This window comes from Indicator indicator, chromosome 11 (genome assembly GCF_027791375.1).
Source record: "Indicator indicator isolate 239-I01 chromosome 11, UM_Iind_1.1, whole genome shotgun sequence".
In the NCBI taxonomy this organism is placed as follows: domain Eukaryota; kingdom Metazoa; phylum Chordata; class Aves; order Piciformes; family Indicatoridae; genus Indicator; species Indicator indicator.
In genome coordinates this window covers 11,679,075-11,704,124 of record NC_072020.1, presented here as the reverse complement: position 1 = coordinate 11,704,124, position 25,050 = coordinate 11,679,075, and the positions used below count along the sequence as shown (strand labels likewise).

Here is a 25,050-nt window from a genome sequence, read left to right as displayed (position 1 = left end):
AGGGGGCGGAGAACCTTTCTTGACCTGCTGGCCTTGCTCTTCGTATGCACCCAAGGTTACCATTGTCCTTCTTGACAACAAGGACATATTGCTAGCTCATGGTGAACTTGTCCACCAGGACTCCCAGGTGCTTCTCTGCTGTGCTGCTTTGAAACCAGCAGGTCACCCCCTCACCTGTACTGGTGCAGGGGATTATTTCTCCCCAGGTGCAAGTCTCTACACTTGCCTTGTTGAACTTCCTGATGTTCCCCTTTGCTCTCCAGCCTGTCCAAGTCTTGCCAGATGGCAGTACAGCCTGATGCTTTATCAGCCACTCCTCCTGGTTTTGTGTCATCCTTTCATCCAGGTAGTTGATGAAGTGGAAAACTGAACCCAGTACAGATCCCTGAGGACCACAGGATCCCTCTGGGGAATCTCAGTTAGTATCTTGGATATCTAGATGTATTTTTATTAAAGAAATGTTCTGTAAAATTATAGCTTTCACCTTTCTAGATTAATTCAATGAAATGCTTTACTACTGGTAAAATCCCTCTGCCCCTCTACTACTTCCTCCTCCTTCCTCTGTACTAAGCCTACCTCTTTGTTGAAGATGCTCTCTAGATCCTTGGAAAGGATTGGAGTGGCTTCTCTTCAGGCAAACACTAAATCACAGATACGAAACAAACCGTAATATGGACTGCTTAGGGGAAGCCTGTTTTTGTGGTTGAAGTCCTGACTTTGGAGTAATACTTTGTTAGCTACTTGAGGCATCTTGGTATCTTAGCACGTTGTGTATTACTGCTTACACCATTTCACAGAGACTGGGAGAAGCAGTGATCTTTCCTCAAGGAAAGACAATCTCAAAGATTGTCTGAAGCAGTGAAAGCTTTTTCTCCCGTGGAAAATTCAATAACCAGGAGCCTCACAGTGTGTGGAATAACTTCTAGCAATATTATTCTAACACTGAAAGGAAACAAAGAACAGATGTTGTATTGGTTACTAGAGAAAAGGTTTTCTTTAAATATATATATGTATATATATGCATTTTACATATGCTTTGTGACAGACACAGAGACTGAATAATGGCGTGTGACAAGAGGAGATCAATAAAAAATGCATAATGATAATATAAATATTTATAGAATAGCTAGATCAGTGTAATATGGAGAAGCCAAGGAGGCTTTTAGAATAGCAAATGTATACTATAAAATATATTGAAATTCTTTCCAGTGAATTAAAAGGCATTGCATGGGCTGTCAGAGACTTTCACAACACCTTTGATTAAAACAATTTTTAAGCAGCCATGAGAAAAGCTTCATCAGTGCAGTACAGGTAAGTAGAAGCTGGGAAGTAGAGAAAAGTTTTCAGAAATAATAAAGTAATTCACCAATGGTCCCAGTGGGACTTGTGGGGATTATTGATTGATTTGCCACCTAGGAAAGTTAGGAGATAGAATCATGGAGTAGTTTTGCTTGGAAGAGACTTTTAAGATTGTTGAGTCCAACTGTTAATCCAGTACTGCCAGGTCACCACTAAGCCATGTCCCTCAACACCACATCTACCTTTTAAATACCTCCAGGGATGGTGGCTTCACCACTTCCCTGGTTCTGTTTCCAACAGGATTAAAATGACCCAGCTTTAGCCAAATACTGGGGATTTTCCAAGTTTGCCAAAAGATTTTTTTTAAGTCAAGTTTTGCATATAACTGGCTGTTGATGTAGTTGTGTACCTGTCAATACCTAAGTTCTGCCAGTAAGACTGCAGAGTTTAAAACAGCAAAAAGGAAAACAAGCAGGTAAGACTAGAGATGAACAAATTTGGTTCCCTAAATGAAGGAAAAATTTCTTATGGTCGTCCTCTGTCCTGTAGAAATTAGGTCTTACTTCACAGTTAATTCATCTATGAAAGGACTCATACTGTGGGACTTGGCTCCATTCGTTCTCTGTGATGATGTAAACATCAAGAATAAGCTGGAGGATTTGTGTGGAGTAGCTTATTATTTTTTGCTTGTGCTGCAGATGGCTGAATTTGCTCAGTCTGCAAATGCTGCAAAAAAAGTATTTATTGAAAACTATACTAAAAATGGAAGAAACTATGCAAGAGCCCAACTCGTTCTGCATCTAACAAAATATTCTTCGGTGAAGATACTCCTGTCTAGGGACAGCTTTTCTTTTCACTGTTGAATTCTTGCTTACAGAATTCTCTTTCCCGTCAGTCCAAACAGAACACAATTTTGTTAATGGCTGGGTCAGGGTGATAATTATCTTGTGTGGAAAAATGGATGGGCAGACAGTCCAGGAGGTAGATGCTTCCTAATTTGTTAGGGCTTTTTAACGATTAATGGCCTTGAAGTGGATTCGTTTTCAAACGCAGAGGCAGTAGAGTGCTGGGAGCAGTGGCACTATGAGCTCTCATCAGTTTTTCTCAGTGATGGATGTTGCATATTCTGCTTGTTGACATGATCTCTGCTATCACCAGTCCCAGTTTATTAATAGTTTTTAGGGCAATGGTTGTAAATTATTGGAGCCCAATTTTCTTACTGTTTTAATATCTACCGAGTACGGAGTTCTTTTTGCAGCTTTATATTAACTCAGTGAGGACCATTAAAATATTGCCATTTAGGCTCATTTTGGTAGTGTTAATCATAGTGTTTTATCATGCATTAATTGCAGTGGTTAGAAATACCTGGAGCATTCACTTTTCTAAAAGCAGGAGAAACAATAATTTCCATTTCTCCAATTTTGCAACCCATAACTGCTTAAAAAGCCCCAACAAAACAACCAAAATGGACTAAAATTTCTCCCCACGGCCCCAGGCTACACCATGGAAAGCTTAGGTTGGAAGCTTAGGAAAAATTTCTCTATTGTAAGAATGGTTAGGCTTTGGAACAGGCTGCCCCAGGAGGTGGAGTAGTTGCCACCCCTGGAGGTGTTCCAAAACCATGTAGACGTGACACTTCAGGACTTGGTTTAGTGATCATGGTGATGTTGGGCTCATGGCTGGACTCAATGATCTTCAGGCTCTTTTTGCTAACCTTAGTGATTCTGTGATTCTACAATCTACCTCTTTGCAATAACTGAGCAAATAAGAGCCAGCAGCTCTTACAGGCCTCACTGAAAGCTCTTGGAAACATTCTCTCTGAGAATTTGCCTTTAAAGTCTCAAATATGGACCCCTACAGCCAAGCCTTGATTTCAAAAATGTATCTTAATATATAACGAGTCCTCTTGATGTGCAAAAGAAGCTAAAAGCCTACAGCGTTTTCATGTGCAGATGGGGCTTAAGGGCTTAAAACAGTCACAAAAATGCCTTTTGTGATTCACCAGCAGGAGCAGGTTTACAGCAGCACCTGGCTCTGTTTGCATTATATCAGAGAAAGAACCTGTGATGTTTGCTGGCTCTCTTCAAGCGAAGGGCACCACTAGATGATTCTGTTTAATATAAGGAGTTGTCAGCCTTTCTTACTTAAGGAGATCATGCTGCTGAGGTCCCATTTTGTGAGGCAGCTGGAAATTGGCACTTAGTTTGAATGTATTGTGTTCTACCTTTCTCTTAGAGTTCAAGGACAAGGGAAAACTGTTCAGACTATGCAAAGAAAAAGTGTTTTCTCACTTCCCTTTGTCTACTTGGTCCTCTGACCTCTCCATTCTTTTCTAAGTAAATTCATTTCTTAAGTAATTTATTCCCCTCTACATACATGAATTAAATGGAAATGTGGAACGTGGCTGTAGATATGCAGGTGGAAGACATGAGTGAAGGTATTTGAAAGCGCCACACAGAAGATATCTCTGATAAATGCGGACACCTTTTACTGGAGTAAAAATTATCTGTGTCTTCAGTAGTGTTTCTCTTTGTACTTACAAAGGAGGACAGTACTCAGGGTTAGTCTCTTCTTCCTAGTAACAAGTGATAGGATGAGAGGAGATGGCCTCAAGTTGCACAAGAAGGTGTTAGAAGAAACTTCTTGCCTGAAAGGGTTCTCAAAGACTGAACAGGCTCCTCAAGGAGGTGTTTGAATCCCCATCCATGGAGGTGTTTCAAAGACACAGAGATGTGGTCCTGAGGGACATGGTTTAGCTCCAGTTTTGGTAGAGTTAGAGAATGGTTGGAGTCAATGATCCTACAGGTCTTTTCCAACTAAAACAATTCTGTGATTCCATTACTGTTGTTCTCTTTTAGGGAGCTGAGGCATAGAATGGGGAAACTCTAAATCACTTGAAAGGCAAGGTGCAGAATCATGGTGTCACAATCTCCTGACTTCGTTTCATGCTCCTAAGCAGACATTTCATTTGTTATTCTAAAGATTGTCCCTTTCTTCCTCTCACCCCAAGATGTTCCTGCACCTTCAGGGCTTTCACCACCTGTCTTTTCCCTGGTAATGTCATATGGCTTAAGCCATGGTTTCACCTGTAGCTCTGCTATATTGGATCTGTTCCAAAGCCCCAAAGACTTTCTAGTGACAAAGGTTTTCTTTTTTCAATTACAGTGGCTTCACACGAACAAATAATACTTCATTAACCTGATTGCCTAAGGATATCAAGCTCCAGGGAAAAGTGGTATTCCTCTATAATTGACAGGATAATTAGGAAGTGAAATAATGCATCACAGGCAACCATCAGAAGATTTGCCTATTTACTCATTGAAATCAAAGTCCTTTTCTTTTAAGGCTTTTGTATTTGTAGGTTTGTTATCAACCTTCACAATGGACACACTGCTGGGGCGTGAGGCTTTAGGAACCCAATCAAGTTGGATCAGTTCAGGTTGCTGGTAAATCCACTGATTTTTTTTAGTCTGCAGGCTAAGGTTCGCTTCTGCTTCTACTAGCTTTCATTTTAAGCTCCGTGGGCATGGCCTTTCTTTCTGTATTTCTAAAGCATTGACCAGACTGGATCCACCAAAATTAGAGCTTCTTCATTATAAGAAAACACAGAAGCCACTGATGGCAGCCCGAGTTCCGCATCCACAGCTTCATATGGAGTAGGCTACAGTCTTCCCGGTTAGTAGAGGCCATGGCAAAGCTGCATCCAGGTGGCAGCATCAGGCAGGAGAATAAATGAGAGAGCTGTATAGATATGGGGTCTTGCTGAGGATGGCCTTCAGTGGGTAAAAGTCACTTATAAATTTAAACTGTAGCAAAACTCTACCAAGTAGAAGGTCTCCAATGAAGTTCTGGCAGCTTCTCTGTCTGAAAATAGTGAAACCTAATAAGCAAGGAAATTAGTGGAGTTGCTCTAAGGCGGTTGGACTAAAATTAATATGGCAAAAGCACAATAAAAAAAAAGGGAAAAAAAATCAATACTCTTGCTAATAAGAATCAACATTTGTCTTACAGGAAACCTGAAGTTTTGCCTTCTGATTCTGAACCAGCCTTTCAACAAAGGTCATTTTCATTGTCTGTGGAGCAAAGGTAATAATAACTTACATACATCTTCATTTGCTTATTTCCTTAGCTGCCACCCAGCTAATGCATCTCATGTCTGTTGAATCACAATATGGCAATTTCCTCTTAACTAGAGCAACCTTCTGGTTAGCGTGTGGATCAGCAGAGTCTGTCCCTGGTTGCTGAATGCAGCAAATGAGCTGATTATGCAAATTCTGCATCTCTGCATTGCTTACGTCAGTGGGAACTTTATGGACTGCTCGGTGTCAGGCTGGAGCTTCTCACAGAGGCATCTTAGGATTGAGCATTGTTCTGCTGACAAAGTGCAGTAGATCAGCAGTGCGGTTATGCATCTGCACGCCAGTGTTCCTTTAAAGGTCATCAGTGAAATGTGGTAATTCTAATCAAAATAAAATGAACCGTGTAGATACGAGGTTATGGAAGCAGTGGGAATTTGCATGCGTGTCAGAAATATGCAAATCAGATTTCACTACCCCTTTGTTTAATATGCATAGTTCTGATCATCATCTCTGGTATGATAGCTGCAGATTCACTGGCATTTTGTGAAGATATGTAAATCTTTACAGGCTTGGAGCTATGAATTTCTCCAGTGCAGAAATGTAGACCTTCAGAAGCATCCTGACAAACCACAGGAGCTGTATCTAAATTTTAGCAGGCTGAGAACCTTGCAGAGAGATTCCTCTTCACTGGCTGGGGCAGACAGAGCTATTTGATTTTACCATGGGCGTAAGGGCTGGCAGGGGGTAGCTGTGTGGTTGAAAGGAACTGGAGTAAGGGATGAAGTGAGCAGGATGTGTTCATGGCATTTAATTCCCATAAACCTAAATTACAGATTCACAGATTGCATTGAGTTGACCCTCAAAGGTCATTTTGTCCAACCCCCCTGCAGTGAACAGGGACACCTCCAAGTAGATCAGACTGCTCAGGGACAAATCATAGAATCAACCAGGTTGGAAGAAACCTCCAGGATCATCCAGTCCAACCTATCACCCAGCCCTAAGCAATCAACTAGACCATGGCACTAAGTGCCTCTTCCAGTCTCCTCTTGAACGTCTCCAGTGATGGCAACTCCACCACCTCCCTGGGCAGCCCATTCCAATGTGCAATCACCCTCTCTGTGAAGAACTTCCTCCTAACAGTATGATCTTGTATGTCTTAAGGCCTCAGTCACATCCCTGGGCAATCTCTTCCAGTAATCTCTTTCATTGTAAAGAACTTCTTTCTTATGTCCAATCTAAACCTACCCTGTTCCAGTTCAAACTGTTGCCCCTCATCCTATCACTACAAGCCCTTCTAAACAGTCCTTCCTCAGCCTTCCTGTATGTCCCCTTCAGGCACTGAAATGTCACTGTAAGGCTTCCCCAGAAATTTCTCTTCTCCAGGCTGAACAACCCCAAATCTTTCAGCCTGTCTTCGTAGTAGAGGTGCTCCAGCCCTCTGATCATCTTGGTCTTTCTCTGCAGCAGGTCCATGTCTCTCTTGTGTTGAGGATGCTGTAGTTGGAGACAGTACTCCATGTGAGGTCTCAGCAGAGCAGAGCAGAGTTGCAGAATCACCCCTCTTGACCTGCTGGCCATGCTTCTCTTGATGCAGCCTTCTGGGCTGCAAGTGCACATTGCTGGCTCATGTCCAGCTTCTCATCCAGCAGTACCACCAAGACTTTTTCTGCAGGGCTGCTTTCAATCTCATCATCCCCCAGCCTGTAGTGATACTGAGGGTTCCCCTGACCTAGGTGCAGGACCTTGCACTTTGCTTTATTGAACTTCATGAAATTCAATTTAGCCCACCTATTTAGCCTGTCCAGGTCCCTCTGGGTGGCATCCTGTCTTTCAGTCTTATCAGCTGCACCACTTAGCTTAGCATCATCTGCAAACTTGCTGAGGGTGCCCTCAATCTTGCTGTCTATATTGTTGATGAAGATACTGAACAGTACTGGTCCCAGTACAGACCCTTAAGGGACACCGCTTTCACCCATCTCCATCTGGACATTGAGTTGTAGACCACTACCCTTTGTATGCAGTCACCCAATTCCTTATCCACTGGACCCATCAAATCCATATCTCTCCACCTTAGAGAGAAGGATGTTTTGGGGAACTATGTCAAAGGCTTTACAGAAGGTTTTACAGAGATTAGGTGCCTATATAGGCAGAGGAGTGAGAAAAGAAGCAAGAGACCTGCAGAGGATAAATTAAAGCATCTGAATGAGTACTGTACCCCAACCAGGCTCTCCTTCAGCAGCAGCAAGAAGTGCTCAGTGGAAAGGTTGTCAAGGTTATTTTCTAGATCTGATTCTATATATTTTTTGATTTACAAAGAAACATGGAAAGACACATTCTGTATTAAACAACAAAAGGAAGAAGAGTAAATATTTTGATGTTATTTCTTTGTCCCACCTCTCCTGTGTCTTGAGGGTTGAAATTAAAAAAGAGACAGCACACCAGACATCTAAATAGTGACTGGCAGTATTTCATGTCTTATAGTTCCTTGCAAGTGTTGTTTTTATACTGTGTTCTGTTCATCAGACTTTTCTTGTCCATTCTTTGGAATACTAAGTCATCTTCTTTCAATCAAACCTGTGCAGGGTGACCATTGGGGTATGGAGTGGTTCTTAATGTAACACTAATGGGTCTTTAACTATAGTGCTTCAGTGAAAGGTTGAGATAAGAAGCTGAGTAAAATCAAGCAGACTGTCTTGCTTGAGACTGCCTCAGTGGGTTCCTGTCCTTTGAGCATAACTGTGTTGAAAGTTGGTGCTGTGAATAGATTTTGAAAGAGTCTCAGAGAGCTGGGAGCAAAAGTTCTGCTTATGGTAAGAAGACTTTTGCTGGTAGTTGACTTCCAGAAATGGGTGTATATTTTCTGTTGAAGTAAAATAACAGAGGAAGGTGGTGACAAAGTGAACCTGAAATATTTTTCTTCAAAATATCTCAGCTTCAGTAAACCTCAGTGAATATGGATTTTGGAAACACCTGACTGACAGTCCTAGCAGGTGTTAGCAATCTTGTGCTGCCTGGATCCTGCTTCTGAAGGAGGCTCAGCAGAGACTTTGCAGGACTAGAAGAATCTGGGGGTTTTGGTATGTGAACTGAAAAAAGTTCTGAAAGAGACATCCTTAGAGACAGTGCTTCATAACCAGCTTGAGATCTCATAAAGGAGGGATGAGAAAGAAACAACAGAGCTGTTGATCCACAGAATATTGCCAGCTACACAGATTGGGAAGAAGAAGGGAGATCAAAATGCAGAGGAGAAAAAACAAACCAACCAAAAAACCACCAACAAAAAACTGCAGATAAAATCTTGAGTGACTTGTCTAAGTTACAGCACTCTTGGGTGTTATGCTGAGTACAGAATGCTGAGACATAGGTGTTATTTTCAAGTTGGTTGTGTCCTAACAAAATAACTTGTTTCATTAGCCCTGTCACTTTAGTGTCAAGTAAAAATGAAGGTGTGATGTGATGTGTCCTGAGTTAAAAAAAAATAAAATCACATTGATAAGTGTGGCTATTCTAAGCTAAAAGCATCCCAGGTGTAACTCCTTTTGACCTCAAGAAGAAGTGGTTGCAGCTAATTAGCCTTTGTCTTATTACAGACTTGCATTAAATCTATTTTTACTGACATACTTTGAAAAGAACTATTTCAATCCATACAAGTTTGCATAAACTTCTTTCCTTGTGCTTTGTGAAGGACACTGAAATCTGATTAGGCCAAACTGCCAGTTGATTAGGCCACTGGAAGGCCATGCTGCCATCCGATGAGATCTGGACAGGCTGGAGAGCTGGGTGAAGGGGAACCTCATGAAGTTCAAAAACCACAAGTGCAGAGTCCTGCAGCTGGGGAGGAATAACACCAGGTACCAGCAGAGATTAAGGGTTGTCTTGCTGTAAAGCAGCTCTTTGGGGAAAGACCTTGAAGTCCTAGTGGACAGCAAATTATCCATGGGACAGCAATGTGCCCCTGTGGGCAAGAAGGCCAATGGTATCCTGGGGTGCATCAAGAAAAGTGTGTCCAGCAGGTCTAAGGAAGTAGTCCTCCCTCTCTACTCTGCTCTGCTGAGACCACACCTGGAATACTGTGTCCAGTTCTGGACTGCCCTATTCAAGAGAGGCAGGTAACTACTGGAGAGAGTCCCACAGTCTTGCGAAGAGAAGGCTGAGAGGGGGTCTTAATGCCTATAAATATCTGAAGGCTGGGTGGCAAGAGCGTGCCAGTCTCTTTTAAATGGTGTCCTGTGATAGGACAGGGGGCAGTGGATACAAATAGGAACACTGGAAATTCCACTTCAACATGAGGAAAAACTGGTGGAGCACTGAAACAGATTGCCCAGAGGGGTTGTGGAGTCTTCTTATTTAGAGACTTTAAAGACCTACCTGGATGCATTCCTATGTGTCTTGCCCTAGGTGATCCTGCTTCAGCAGGGGAGTTGGACTTGATCTTCAGAGGTTCCTTTTAACCCCTACCATTCTATGATTCTGTGAGAATAATATTGTAATTTAATAACAGGAGGAAAATAACCTGACTTTCCCTGGTGCCATTGTTTCTTCTCCATGATTGATGCCTTTTCCTCAGTTGTCTTTGGTGGCTGAACTCACCTACTCATTTGGAATTATTGGTATGTAGAGCCATTCTCTTGCCCTCTCACCTGAAGGCATGCAATGAACTTGCCTTGTTGGCATATGGTGGGCTTTTTTTCTCACCTTTTATTTTCATTTCTAGCTGGACTTACTTCAATATATCTCAAATTTGTACTAGACTCAGAATTGGCAGCTGGCATAAAACTTGAGTGAATTTAGAGCAGCTACTATTAATAAATAGGAAAATGTTCATAAAAATGGTGATTGGGATGTCGCATGGACTTGTATGCTTTATTGTACTTTCCAGTAGGCATCCAGACTAGCAGTAACTCTTCCTGCTGGCCTCAGCCAAGCTATTCTGTTCTCCCCTGAGTAATATGAGACTCCTGATAAGTCAACAGTGAAGTTCATTTCCCCACATTTGAATCAAAACAGGAATATAATTTCTAGTTTGCATTTAGTCACTTAAATTTGCTGTTCTGTACCACTCAATTTAGATTTAAACAATGTTTTCTCCTGGAGGTGTGCCTATTGATGGACTGCATGCAGTGAGGTAATGTTCTCCTACTACAGGAGTCTAAGTGAAATTATTTCAAGATACAAAGTTATTTCAAGTTACAAGTCATTTCAAACACAAAAAAGGAAGCCTACAGAGAGTGGAAGCAAGGACAGGCATCCTGGAAAGAACACAGAGAAATTGTCCCAGCAGCCAGGATCAGCTTAGGAAAGCTGAAGCTCCAATAGAATTAAATCTGACCAGAGATATTAAGGGCAAGAAGGAAAGTTTTGTAGGTGTGTTGGTTATGAAAAGAAGCCAGTGAAAATGTTGTTACAAAGGTGGTGCTAAGGTACTCAATGACTTTTGTGCCTCAGTCTTCACCAGCAAGCACTACAGCAGCAATTCTCAAGTTGCAGAAGGCAAAGGCAGAATGAAGAACTGCCCAGTGTAAAGACCAGGCATGTGAACATCTAAGGAACCTGAAGGTGCACAAGTCCATGGGATCTGCTGAGATGCATCTGTGGATCCTGAGGGAAGTGGCAGATGGAGTTGCTAAGCCACTGTCCGTCATATTTGAGATGTTGTGGCAGTCCAGTGAAGTTCCCACTAACTGGAAAAAGGGAAACATAACCCACAATTTAAAAAGGGAAAAAAGGAAGACCCAGTGAAGTTGTGGATCCTCTGCCTGGAAATATTTGAGGCCAGGATGGATGGGGCTTTGAGCAGCCTGACCTAGTGATCAGTGTCCCTGCCCACAGTAGGGAGGTTGGAACTAGATGATCTTTAAGGTTCCTTCCAACCCAAACCATTCTATGATTCTGTGGATAGGAAGGGCAGTGATTCTTGAGGGCAGAGAATCTGATATACTTCAGGAACGAGAAAATCTGGTGCTGATTATGGCTGACTAGCAGCATTCTTTAATCTTGGAAACAAAGTAGTATCTGGCTTTTAGGACATGAAGTAATTTGCACTAGCAGGGATTTTGGAAAATAGTTTTTCTAGGCCAAGCTTTGTCCATAACTCAGTGTGTAAGCTTGACCTCCACCAGTTTTTCAGCGGTGAACTGCAAGTTTATCTTTATCTTTTTGAAGTCTACGACTCTAGAGAAATGGTAAAATTCCTCCCATTTGTGACATGAACATTGTTGGTGCCTTTTTGGTTCAGAATCAGGGCTCTTGAGTGGTACCCTAGATATGTAGACATTTTGAAAAGTAGATCTTACTGACTGTAGTGAACTTTTAGAGTGTTACTGGCAAAGCTGAGCTGTTATTTGCACAGCTGAGATTTCTCTCCCTAGAGGTAGCAATGATAGAATGGAGTCTTTAGATAAAATTTGAGACATATAAAGCTGCGATTTTTTTGTTGATTTTTAATTCTCTGCAAATCCAGCAACAGAAAATCCTGAGATCTAAAAAGAGTTGTTGTTTGTTTAATGGATTTGAGATTTTGTTGGAAAAAATGAAAAAAATGAGTAATTAAGATCCCCCTCTGTGGTGCTTTGAAAAGTTAAACCCCAGTGAGCTGAAGTTCAGCGTAACAGAACAATACAGAATTACTTTGAAGTACTAATGAAAAGCACAACAGATGATTACAGCACAAGAGAAAAAAAAAGGCAGGTTATTACAGTGCTTTTTTCTATGGAGCTGGGGTGCAAATCCCATTAGGGGAGTTCTATTGTCACGAGATTTGCTATATAGAAGCTGTTGATAGACTTGTACTGTATATCTCCTTACCCTGGTGTTTCCCAGAGGACACTTGAATGAAGGAGCTTTGGAAAATGTGGTCAGGAGGGTGCTTTAGAGCACCCCAAGCAGAAAGGGAAGCATAAGGCAAAAGATTTAAAAAAAAAAATGGTGATTAATAGCTCATTTTGTTAGTGATTCAACAAAAGAAACAGTCCTGGGGACCATGAACCCAGGGGGCAAGAGTGAATGCATGAGATTAGCATGAGTAAGACCTCAGAGAGAAAAGGGCAGGATCTTAACCCCATAAAAGGAACACTTGGATTTTCACTGCCTCAAGCTACACAAAAGTGTTTAAACAGATTGTTTCTCTGGGAGTCACTGCAGGGCAAAAGTAATTCTTTCATAGCTAGAGCTTTAGCATGAATCCACTTGGAGGGTGAAGTTGTAAGGTCTTGTAAAAGATGGATGGTACCTAGGGTTGCTTGTTGTGTGATGGCCTTTGGATCAAACCACTGTGTTAGGTTCTTCCCTTTTCTTTTACTCCAGGGTTGCTTTAGGACGCACAACTTATTTTTTTGGTTTTTTTTTTTTTTACTGTTACAAACACCTCACCATTAATCTGGGTCCAGTGGTTCTTTCGAGTGCTAATGTCTTTTTTAAACACGGATCTCTTCTTTTTAATTTACCTAAGTCTAGTTATGTTTCCAGCCTTTGGTTTTTAAGTTTTGATTACTTTCTTACCATGGTTGCATCAATGTGTAACTCAGCCAGCGATCAGTTTAAATCTTCTGTAATAAATTAAGACTATGTTAGTATTTCTTGGTTACTTGCCTGATGGAGTGTGCAACCTTCCCTGTATTCAGAGCCTGAGGGGACATCAGGAATTTGAGAATATGGATGTTGGATCACTAACTTTCTCCTCCAGATGGCTTACATACTGTCTTAGGCTCACCCATATTGTCAAGTATTAAAATTGGACTTTGGATTCCTGTAAGGCAGAAAATAGTTAACTTTTCTGCTCTGCTCATTATCTCTGCTCTTTTGTACAGGTTGGCTGTTTTGTTAGATTTTGGCATTACATAAAACATGTTACCCAAAATACTGTGTGCATTTACATTTTGAAGGCAGCATAGAGAGATTATTTAATTTTTTGAATGGGCAATTGACTAGATAGCTTGCCACACAACATACCATAGAGGATCTGAAATGATTGATGAATTTGTATCAAAGACAGCTTTCTGGGAATCCCAGCATGGTAGGGCTTAGAAGGGACCTCTGGAGACCATCTAGTCCAACCCCCCAGCTAAAGCAGGGTCACTCACAGCAGGTTGCCCAGGATCACAGTGTCCAGATGGTTTTGGAATCTCTCCAGAGAAGGAGTCTCCACAACCCGTCTGGGTGGTCTGCTTCAGGGTTCCAGCACACTCGCAACCAAGAAGTTTTTCCTTGTGTTTAAATGCAACCTCAGTGTTTCAGTTTGTGCCCATTGTCCCTTGTCCTGTCATTGGACACCCCTGAAAGGAGTCTGGCACCAGTGCAAGAAGAGGAAATAAATCTTTTAAATACATGAAATGCCACTTTCTGCAGTAGTCTTTGGCTAGCTTCAGAAGACTACTTTTCTTGCTTTTGTATGTCAAAGTATTTCTAGACCACGCTTTTCTTGAGAAAGGTTGGACCAGATGATCTTTGAGGTCTCTTCCAACCTGATATGCTAGGACTCTCTTTTCTCTTCTGTTTCCTTGGACAGCTCACTGCAAAGAGGCAGGTGATTTCTGTGGCAGCTGGTATCTAGTTAACCTGCTTTATTTAGTCTTAGTGTTCTCTGTCTTCTGTCTGCTATCTACATCAAGCCTTTCGCAGTAGCCATCTCAAACATTCATGTTCTATTTAGCAACAGGGGAAGAACCATGAGGTTAAGACCCCAGAGACTGCAAAGCTATCATCTAATTTTGAACTTACCTTGGTCTTCATTTTCCTTGATCACCTCTTTTTTTTTTTTTTTTTTTTTTGTTTCGTAGGCCTATGCACCTTTGTCATAGAGCAACACTCTCATCAGAGCTTTGTGATACCCAGACACGTATTAACAAGGCATCTAAAGTTGACCTTTTGTCTGGGAGGGAGATTGCTTAATGCTCTTGGCAGTGACTTGTGAAGTCTGCTTTACTCAGTGAATTTAGGATCCATTTAGTATTTAAGTTTTCTTCTAAATCGTGCATTTGATTTTACTGCTTTTTCTTTAGATCTAGGGGTTTGAGTGAGCATTAATGTGTCAACCATATTTCTTTCAGTGATTATAGTGCTTGATATCCTCTGTATTCACCTTCTAGAAGCACCTTGGCAGCAGAACTGACTGTGCAAAAATGGGTAAGAAAGGGCTGAAAGAATAACTGCCCTAACAATTTGGCTGATGCAGTTCAATGTGTTAAGTTTTGTTTGTGACCCCTTCTTCATCTCTGGCAATTTAAATCTACATATACAATATCTGTCTTCAAAATGTGCAGGACAATAGGCAGGCTCTAGTGTGTCATTAGCATCATAAATCTTTACTAAAAGAGGTTCTTCTTATATTGCAACTGCCTGCTGCTATTGTTCTCATTTAGGTATTAAATCTAGCGATGTGCAAAATTTGTTTAAGTTTGCTGCAAGTCTTAGCAATTTTTATTTTAATTTCTTTTTATTTTGTAAGCATTCTGTCTTATCCCTTCTGGGGCTGCTTAAAAAGAACATGAATAACTGCACAGCAAACCTTTGTCCCTGCTGATGCAGTAGCATCACATTGTCGAGGACACTTCTTTATCAAGGCAGAGCAGGATGCTGTAGTTGATAACCTACCTCTCTAGCCATAAAAGGCTGAGAAAGAGGATCTTGAAGACGCTTCAGGGCAACAAATTTGATTTACATTTTGTGTCATGTTTGGCTATAGTAAAGAAGTATCCAACTCATTCTCAGGTCCAGAAGAATGGCACAATCATTGCCTGCAAACTGAATGTGCTGCTATGAAGAAACTGTTGAAGCTTTTGTTTGGAATGGTTTGGGGGTGTTCTTAAGCCTGCTGATCTTCATGTTCCTAGTTTGTTTGTGGTACTTTGCCCAGACCTGTATTATAAAAGAAGAATATCACTATTTCCTGGGAATTAGTGTGGGTTTTAAGGGAACCTGGGGTTAACAATGTGTTTTTCTTCATTCACAGCCACAGTTGCTAGGTCTGTAAAAAAGGAACTTGTTTGGATATTCTTTATTTCTTACTGAGATTTCAAGACCACTGTAGATGTTCAGACAGGAGGTAGAAGTGTGTGTCACACCAGTAGATAGTGAATATTAGAGAGTTTGGTGATTTCATGCTGAAGTCTTCAGAATTACAGAAAATGGTGAGGAGTGGTGCTCTGATTGGAGACAAAACCACTCTGATACAGGCTGAATGGTTTTGAGATTCGGTTTGGGCAGCCAAGCACTTTTCTCCTTGTGTCGGTGTGAGCTGAAATTCCCCCCCCACCAACAATAACCAGGCTAGCTCAGTCTGGAAGCAAATGAAAAGCTGTATTTACAAGCAGAGTCTAAAATCTACAGTGAAATGCAATGAATATGTACAAATACACAAAATTCACAACATTTACAAATATATACAATCAACAGAAAAAGCACAATCGATCTCCCTTTGCTTCCCCCCAAGGGGACCCTCCAAAAGGGGCCTCCCTCTCCCAGGAGCTTCCCCCCAGACCCCCCTGGACAGAGAAGCACAGTTAGTTAAGCAGAAAGTTGTTAACTTAGCTGCCAAGGTCAGTGTGTTATCTTCAGCCAGAAGAGAAGAAGAAACAGCAGCCAGACAGCCCAGCAACTGCCCCCACTGCCGAACGCAGAATGTGCCGAATGCCTACTTTGTTTTGGGTAATAGTTCTTAAACATTTCTATCTATCCAATGGAAGTGTTTAGAACAATCGTTATTTTGCTTTCTTACACCCAATAGTGACTTATTTACATTCTTTCACTTTCTCTGTTCTGAACTTTGCAAGGAAAAATTAAAAAGACAGTTTCAAACCATCACAGTCCACCCCTTCTAAACAATTCCATTGGCTGCTACTATCATTTATCTAATCTAAAATAATATCTACAACAATAGGTGAATAAAGACCATAGTCCATTCCGGCTATCTCAGATGTAGATGATTCAAAAGAGTCAAATCACAGGAAAAACAGCAAACAGTTTGTTTCCTCGCAGATGGAGCGAAGAAAGGAACAGGGACTCTCAGGTGACTCAGGGCTCTCAGGGTTCGTGCACCGTAGATCTCATGAACTCTCCTCTTGGGCGCGATGCTGTATCTGCGCAACACTCTGAATTTAACCTCTCTCAGCCAAAGTTAGATTTCTTTGTGGAATACACTGAATTTCACCATTTTCTTGCATCACCCAATAGGTGTGACCAGGACCTTCAGCAGAAACCACCCCTCGGACAGGTTTGGCCTCTCCTGAAGGAGAAAATACCCAAACAGTTTTGCCTAACAGATTCTTTTCTCTGATAACAGGAACTCTATCACCTTCTTCCTTTCGCAACAAATCTGATTGGGCAGGTCCAGCTCGATTCACTGAACCTCTACTATTCACCAACCAGGTTGCTTGTGCTAAATGTTTCTCCCAGTTTTTCAAAGATCCACCCCCCATGGCTTTGAGAGTGGTTTTCAGCAAACCGTTGTAGCGTTCGATCTTCCCTGCAGCTGGTGCATAGTAGGGAATGTGGAATATCCACTCGATGCCGTGCTCTTTGGCCCAGTTTTTTACAAGATTGTTCTTGAAATGAGTTCCGTTGTCTGACTCAATCCTCTCTGGAGTTCCGTGTCTCCACAGGATTTGTCTCTCCAGACCAAGAATGGTGTTACGTGCAGTTGCATGAGGAACTGGATAAGTTTCCAGCCATCCAGTGCTTGCCTCTACCATAGTCAGCACATACTGCTTACCAGATGGAGAACGAGGTAGAGTGATGTAGTCAATCTGCCAGGCTTCACCATACTTGTACTTGGACCATCGGTCACCGTACCACAAGGGCTTGATCCGCTTTGCCTGCTTAATAGCAGCACAAATGTCACAGTCATGGATGACTTGTGTGATAGCATCCATGGAAATGTCAATGGATCTGTCACGAGCCCATCGGTAGGTTGCATCTCTGCCTTGATGTCCTGACGAGTCATGGGCCCACCGAGCTAAGAACAGCTCACCTCGGTGTTTCCAGTCAAGATCAGGATCAGGATCAGAGTTTGTGTCCACCTGGGAAACTCTTGCAGCTAGATCTGCCTGATGGTTGTGTTGTTGTTCCTCTGTAGCTTTGCTCTTAGGAATGTGAGCATCGATGTGTCTCACTTTCACTGGGATTCTCTCAATGCGAGCAGCAATGTCTTGCCACAGATCTGCAGCCCAGATTGGCTTTCCTTTCCTCTGCCAGCCATTCTTCTTCCAGTCTTTCAGCCAACCCCACAAGGCATTGGCTACCATCCACGAGTCGGTGTAGAGATAAAGCTTTGGCCATCTCTCACGTTCAGCTACGTTAAGAGCTAGCTGGACAGCTTTTACCTCTGCGAATTGACTGGATTCTCCTTCTCCATCTCTCGCTTCTGCAACTCTGCGCGTTGGACTCCACACTGCAGATTTCCATCTCCGCTTGTTCCCAACCAGACGACAGGAACCGTCTGTGAACAAAGCATATCTCTTGTCATCATCAGACAGATCACTGTAAGGAGGAGCTTCCTCAGCACGAGCTACTCTCTCCTCTGGAGGTTTAGCACAGCTTGTGCCTTCTGGCCAGTTTGTGATCACCTCCACCAAACCAGGCCTTTCGAGATTTCCCATTCGAGCTCTCTGTGTTATCAGAGCCATCCACTTAGACCAGGTAGCATCTGTTGCATGATGTGGTGAAGAACCTTTGCCTTTGAACATCCAATTCAGAACTGGCAATCTAGGAGCTAGAAGAAGTTGTGACTCAGTTCCGATCACTTCAGAAGCAGCTTTCACTCCTTCATAAGCAGCTAAAATCTCTTTCTCTGTTGGAGTGTAGTTTGCCTCTGAGCCTCTGTAGCCACGACCCCAGAAACCAAGAGGACGTCCTCGTGTCTCCCCTGGAGCTCTTTGCCATAAGCACCAGGTTGGACCATTGTCACTCGCGGCCGTGTACAGAATGTTCTTAATGTCTGGACCAGTTCGGACAGGTCCCAGACCCATCGCTTGGACTACCTCTCGCTTGATCTGGTCAAAGGCTGCTTGTTGCTCAGGACCCCATTGGAAACTGTTTCTCTTTCGAGTCACATCATAGAGAGGTTTCACAATCTGACTGTATCCAGGAATGTGCAGTCTCCAAAATCCCACTATGCCTAAGAAACGCAGAGTTTCTTTCTTGTTGATGGGATTTGCCATGGTGGAGACTCTGTTTATCACATCCATTGGGATGTGACGGCGACCGTCTTGCCACCGCACTCCCAGAAACTGGATTTCTCTGGCAGGTCCTTTCACCTTGTCTCGCTTGATAGCGAAACCAGCTTGCAAGAGAATGTCAATGATTTTGTTACCTTTCTCGAAGACTTCTTCAGCAGTCTCACCCCAGACGATGATGTCATCGATGAACTGAATGTGTTCTGGAGCTCCACCTTTCTCCAAAGCATCATGGATCACTGCATGGCAGATGGTTGAACTGTGAATCCACCCCTGGGGCAAACGATTGAATGTGTACTGAATGCCTCTCCAGGTGAAAGCAAACTGAGGCCTGCATTCCTCTGCTATGGGAATAGAGAAGAAAGCATTAGCAATGTCTATGGTAGCATACCATTTGGCCTGCTTGGATTCCAGCTCATATTGGAGTTCCATCATGTCTGGTACAGCTGCACTCATGGGTGGAGTTACTTCATTCAAGGCACGGAAATCAACTGTCAGACGCCACTCTCCATTCTGCTTTCTCACAGGCCAGATTGGACTGTTGAAAGGTGAATGAGTTTTGCTGATGACCTTCTGACTCTCCAACTGACGAATCAAGTTTTGAATGGGCACCAAAGAGTCACGGTTGGTTCTGTATTGTCTGTGATGCACAGTTTGAGAAGCAACCGGCAGCTTTACATCCTCTATCTCATGTTGTCCCACAACTGCAGATTCATCTGAAAGCTCAGGTCTAATGGACAACTTCAATTTTCCTCCATCAATTTCTACAGTTGCTATTCCAAAAGCCCATTTGTAACCCTTAGGGTCTTTAAAACGCCCTTCTCTCAGAAAGTCAATTCCCAAAATACAAGGTGCATTAGGACCTGTTACAATAGTATGTTTCTTCCACTGCTTCCCAGTTAAACTTATATCAACCTCTATCTTAAACAACTCTTGAGATCCACCAGTGACTCCCTGAATAGTTATAGATTCTCCCCCTTGATAATTTGATGGTATTATGGTGCACTGAGCTCCTGTGTCAACCAAGGCCCTGTACTTCTGAAATTTTGAAGTGCCAGGCCACTGGATGTACACATCCCAATAGATTCTGTTATCTCCATTATCCCTTACCTCCCCCTGGCGGAAGGCAGGGCACCCCTAATGGTGGGGATTACCTCCACATGTACAGCCGGCACAATGTCCAGCACCAGAATTAGGATCACTGTTGGAGCTATCAGAGTTGTTCTGGGAAACTGAGGAAGCGACAGCTACCCTCCTGGTATTGCTACCTCGGGATCTGCCCCTCTGCAGCTCCCGTAACCTCTTGAAAAGATCAGAAGTTGGTTGACCATCCCATCTGTTCATGTTCTCACCAAACTGATCACGCAGAGTTATCCAGATACTGCCACGTGATTGCCTCTGCTGTCTGTTTTGGTTTGACCTATTCTGGAATGGCCTCCTTGGAGCACGTCTGTTCCTAACAGCTGAAACTTGTATCCATCTGGAGGAAGAGGAATTAGAATCATCCCCCTTCATCAAGTTGGATATGGAGGTTTTAAGTTCCTCCTTCAGCTCTTTCATGCAATTCTTCATTTCTCCAGACAGAGTTTCAATGGCTGAAACCAAAGAAGTACGTGCAAGACTATCCTCCAATTGCCTCATTTGGTCAGTGAAATGGCCAACAGTAGGAGGTGCTCCACCATAATTTCTTGCCACAATCCTGCTTGCCAGAATAGTAGCATAATTAGGAGGAGCAAGCTTAATGAGCTTTTTGGCAAGGCCTGTTCCAACAGGAATTTCATCAGGATTCAGAGTCTTATGATCTCCATACATTACTTCTCTCACAGCAAACTCTCTCAGACGCTTGATTCCCTCAGCTATTGTGGTCCAAGGCTTAGGGTTCCATGGTAAATCATCTCTGCTGGGGTACCTCAGCGAGACTGCCAGTAGGAGGCGTGCCCACAGAGAAACTTTACCAATGCACTTGCCTAGATGCCTGTCTATGCCTGTATCCTTTGAGAGCATCCCCAACTGAGAGGCCGACTTGTCACCTACCACCAATGCTGGGGCTCCCATATCAAAACACCTGGCTAGCCAAGACAGGACTGGCTCATTATCTCCTCTGATGTAATCCTTCCTCACATGTCTAATTTCCTGTCTGGGTGCATTAGCTGACTGTATGTCATCCTCATCATCATCATCATCATCATCCTGAGGTCGCTGTCCCCATAATCCTATTTTAATCCTCTGTAGAATTTCTTTGAGTTCAGAGGCACTACCAGCAGTTGCTAATCTACTAGGGTCTACATCCTGACCTACATCTCCATCATCCATGTGGGGTCTCAAGAGGTCTACCAGAGTTTTAAGGCTAACCCTCTCTTCCTCATCAGAAGGATCTTTCTTAACAGAGGGACCCTGAGTAGAAGGACCCTCATCTCCATCTGCACCATCTCCTGCAGCATCTGCATCTCCTTTTACGCTTTCTGGTTACAGTGGCCACCAAATTTACTGGCTTGGTTTTCACATTCACAGCAGAGTTGGAAGAGCAAGTAGCCTTATGTCTTTCTTGACACAGTGCTATCAGTAGCCATATGATTATTCCAAGAAGCAACAAAATTTAAGATTAAGGCTAGTACAAGATATCTAGGGTACCACTGGTTACAAAGACCCTCTGTAGTTGTAAGAGGAGTAACAAACTCATATGTGTCTGCTAGCAGATCCATAGTTGAGTTACCATAGCTTCTTAGCCCAATAAGACCATAACAGAATTCACCAACATTCAGTAACTTGTTCTTAACCCAAAGAAACGACTTATATGCCACATATCTCACAATCTTGTCTATCATGCAGGAAACAGCCCATCTGTAAACAATCACACTGATAACAGAGGAAATAAAATTACTGCAAAATCCAAAACAGCTTCATTTTGCTTCCTAATCTGAGCAGAAATAAATCAAACAAGCAATCGAGCCCCGAGTTGGAGCGCCAAAAATAAAAAGTGTGTCGGTGTGAGCTGAAATTCCCCCCCCACCAACAATAACCAGGCTAGCTCAGTCTGGAAGCAAATGAAAAGCTGTATTTACAAGCAGAGTCTAAAATCTACAGTGAAATGCAATGAATATGTACAAATACACAAAATTCACAACATTCACAAATATATACAATCAACAGAAAAAGCACAATCGATCTCCCTTTGCTTCCCCCCAAGGGGACCCTCCAAAAGGGGCCTCCCTCTCCCAGGAGCTTCCCCCCAGACCCCCCTGGACAGAGAAGCACAGTTAGTTAAGCAGAAAGTTGTTAACTTAGCTGCCAAGGTCAGTGTGTTATCTTCAGCCAGAAGAGAAGAAGAAACAGCAGCCAGACAGCCCAGCAACTGCCCCCACTGCCGAACGCAGAATGTGCAGAGTGCCTACTTTGTTTTGGGTAATAGTTCTTAAACATTTCTATCTATCCAATGGAAGTGTTTAGAACAATCAGTATTTTGCTTTCTTACACCCAATAGTGACTTATTTACATTCTTTCACTTTCTCTGTTCTGAACTTTGCAAGGAAAAATTAAAAAGACAGTTTCAAACCATCACACTCCTGTTCACTTTTCTTCCTTGTGCAGAGGTCAGAAGTCATTTTGGGCTCTGCTCCCTTGGAAGCTACAGTGCTTTCTTTTTCTGCTATCACTTGGCAGCTATTTACTTTGCCCCAGGGAATCTCAAAAAAAGCTGGATATGAAAGTGGGATGCAGACAGATTTGCATTTAGTCACGTTCCTTCCCTGATGTCTCTGTGGAAGAGCTTTTCCTCTCTGTCCAAGCATGAATGAGTGACTGCCTAGCCATGTGTTTCTAGGAGGTTTTTCTAGGTCTAGAGATATTTCTGGTTCTCACCTCATACCTCATTTTTCTGTTTGGGAGCCACTATCAGAATAAGATTTGTTTGAAATCTTTCTGAAGGGTTAAATGTTTCCATTTCTACTGCAAGAAACAGTGGAAAGGGGGATCTGGCATCTCAATTAAGTTTCAAATATACACGTTCTTAGCAACCCATACTGTTTTCACATGAATATTAAATCATTCCTGAGATATCTCCCAGTTCACTATTTGAAATATGATGCTGGAATAATCAAATTGTCCCTAATTTCACCAAAGCCTGAGAAGCAGTCATTAATTTACTTGTATTAAAATAGATTTTTTTTTCAGAGTGTTATTTCAGTCTGATGGTAGGGCTGTAGCAGAGGTTTATTTTGTTTGGAAAAGGCATTCTTCATCCATGCTAGAAACAGATGAGAAAGAAGCTGAGTGGGAAGATTGACACACTGTATTTTCAGGGGGAGTATATGGTATATTTGAACATTCTGAGAGAAATATTGAAGTAGTGATACACCAACATGAATAAGCAGAAGGAATGCTTTTTCAAAGTAGGCTGGAGAAGATGTGCCATTTAAAATTAATATGTTTGATCACCCTAGGTTCTTGGAAAAATCCTGCCCAGTCATGTGAAAATACATGCCTACCTAACTCAGATTCCCAAGCTTTCTTTTCCTCACTTGCAAATGAAAGTTGGAAATAAAGCCTGATGTGTTAAGATGTGAGTATCCTTACTGATCAAGTCATCTTTTTGTGTGTGGTGGCTGTTGAGAACTGTTCAAACCCATCATAATTTATGCTTTTAAGACTTACATGGAGATTTGGGATACTGTAAGGCAAGAGGCCAAAAGCCTTCATCAGCTGTGAAGTTTGTGTTGCAGTGTAAACTGAATGCTCTCATCATGGCTTTTTTGTACGTTTTATTAATATTTAGAGAGTAAAAGTGGGTAAATCTTTCATGGTCACAGACTGGAACACAGGAGGTTCTGCATAAACATAGGGAAAAATTTCTTCACTTTGAGGGTATGGGAGCACTGGACCAGGCTGCCCAAGAAAGGTTCTGATGTCTCCTTCTTTGGAGCTTTCAAAACTTGCCTAGGCATGTTGCTGGGTGATTTGCTCTAGATGACCCTGCTACAGCAGCAAGATTGCACTAGATATCTTCCAGCCCCTGCAGTTCTGTCATCCTGTGATTCTTTGATCTCTGGTTGGCCAAACACACATTGGTTAGTTTTTCTATGACTTCATTAAAGCTTGGCTCAATGCTTGTCTTCTTCGACTCTGCTGTCCTGTGGGTGATGAGCTGGCATACCATTCTGGATGTCACTTTGGGCAGGAGAATTAATCACAAGCCAACAAGGTTGTAGAGTCTTAGGTTTTAACCAAAAAGCTGAGGCAGACAAATCCCAAAGATCAACACTTCCCAAGTAATGCCTTCCTTGGATGAATATTCTTTGGACAAGTGTAATAAACGAGTCCCAGATGTTAGGAGCCATTTCTCTATCTTGGATTTTTTTTTATTTTTTTCCCCAATCTGCCAGCTTTCTGTTGGAGTTTAATCTATTAAAGTTCCAAATGAGTGTGAATTCCAGTTCATTGCCCACTGATATTAGTTAGTCTGCGAGACTTGTGAAATGGATTTTATTGACATGTTTGGGAGTTAACCCTTTCCTGGGCTCCTGGGTAGAGGGTAGCTGCTGAAAGCACAGGCTGCCATGATTCTCTTGCCAAAATCTCTAACATAAAATCTTTAGAAATGTGACAAATGGGCTGCAATTAAATTACATTTGTCTCCCTCACAATCTTAATGCTTTTCAGTAGATCCACAAAAAGGTAATAAGTAATAAGCCCATGGATGGTACCAAGACACTTAGATTTTTATATCATTCTTATATATGTGCAGCCATAGGCACTTAAGGCAGAAGTTGTGATCCCCCTCATGTCAACAGGAGCTGTTTCCTTGACTCGGGTCAGAGTTTCAGAAGGGGAAGTGTTACCTTCTGCTGCCTTCACTGCCCTTGCTACTAGACCTCATTGCACACCAGTGCAGAAGTCTGAGCAAGGATTGCCATTTCCCAGAACAAGAAGGGAGGAGTTTTCTATAGGATGAGCTGACAGTTTCTGCATTCCTTCCCCCTCCCCTCAGAGGTGTTACTGTGGTAAACAGATATGGACAACTGCTTCAGTTGCTTCACATTCTTTATCTTAAAGCCACAGTTTTGTAAGTAGCTCATAAAAGAGTGATAAATTCTGATTTGCTAAAAGCCATCTGGTTAATGGATTGCTTCAGAACTATTTATAATAGCAGCTATCTTTGTAATTAACAGTTATAAAACATGCTGCTTGTGCCTGGAAGATGAACGTTACCATAGTTTATTAACCCTTTGTGAGGGATGTATGACTGAATTCTGAAATCCAGGACAGATTTTGTTTCAAGAAAGTGTAATATTGAGTTAGCTATTTTAAATACTATCTTTATCTGTGCCATGTCTATAGAAATCATCTCCTTTCACCAGTGTGTGCTGTTTTGAAGGCTTACACCTTGGCTTTAAACCTGGAGGTTGATATCTCTGAAATTCAGAGCTTAGGAAAGGCAGGTGGAGTGATTCGGCCTGAGTTTGGTCAGCTTCAACAATGAATTTGTTTCCAGGGCATAGGGATGCAAGCTT

General features: G+C 42.3%; 1 protein-coding gene across 1 annotated transcript in view; it reads left to right on the top strand.

The window, feature by feature from the left end:
* Positions 1-4,680: 4,680 nt before the first annotated feature.
* Positions 4,681-25,050, top strand: part of TPK1 (thiamin pyrophosphokinase 1) — a 284,463-nt gene continuing 264,093 nt past the window's right edge. The window contains exons 1-2 of the mRNA XM_054385135.1: positions 4,681-4,699; positions 5,311-5,385. Of these exons, the coding sequence (XP_054241110.1) occupies positions 4,681-4,699; positions 5,311-5,385 (94 nt within the window). The remainder of the gene's footprint in view (positions 4,700-5,310; positions 5,386-25,050) is intronic.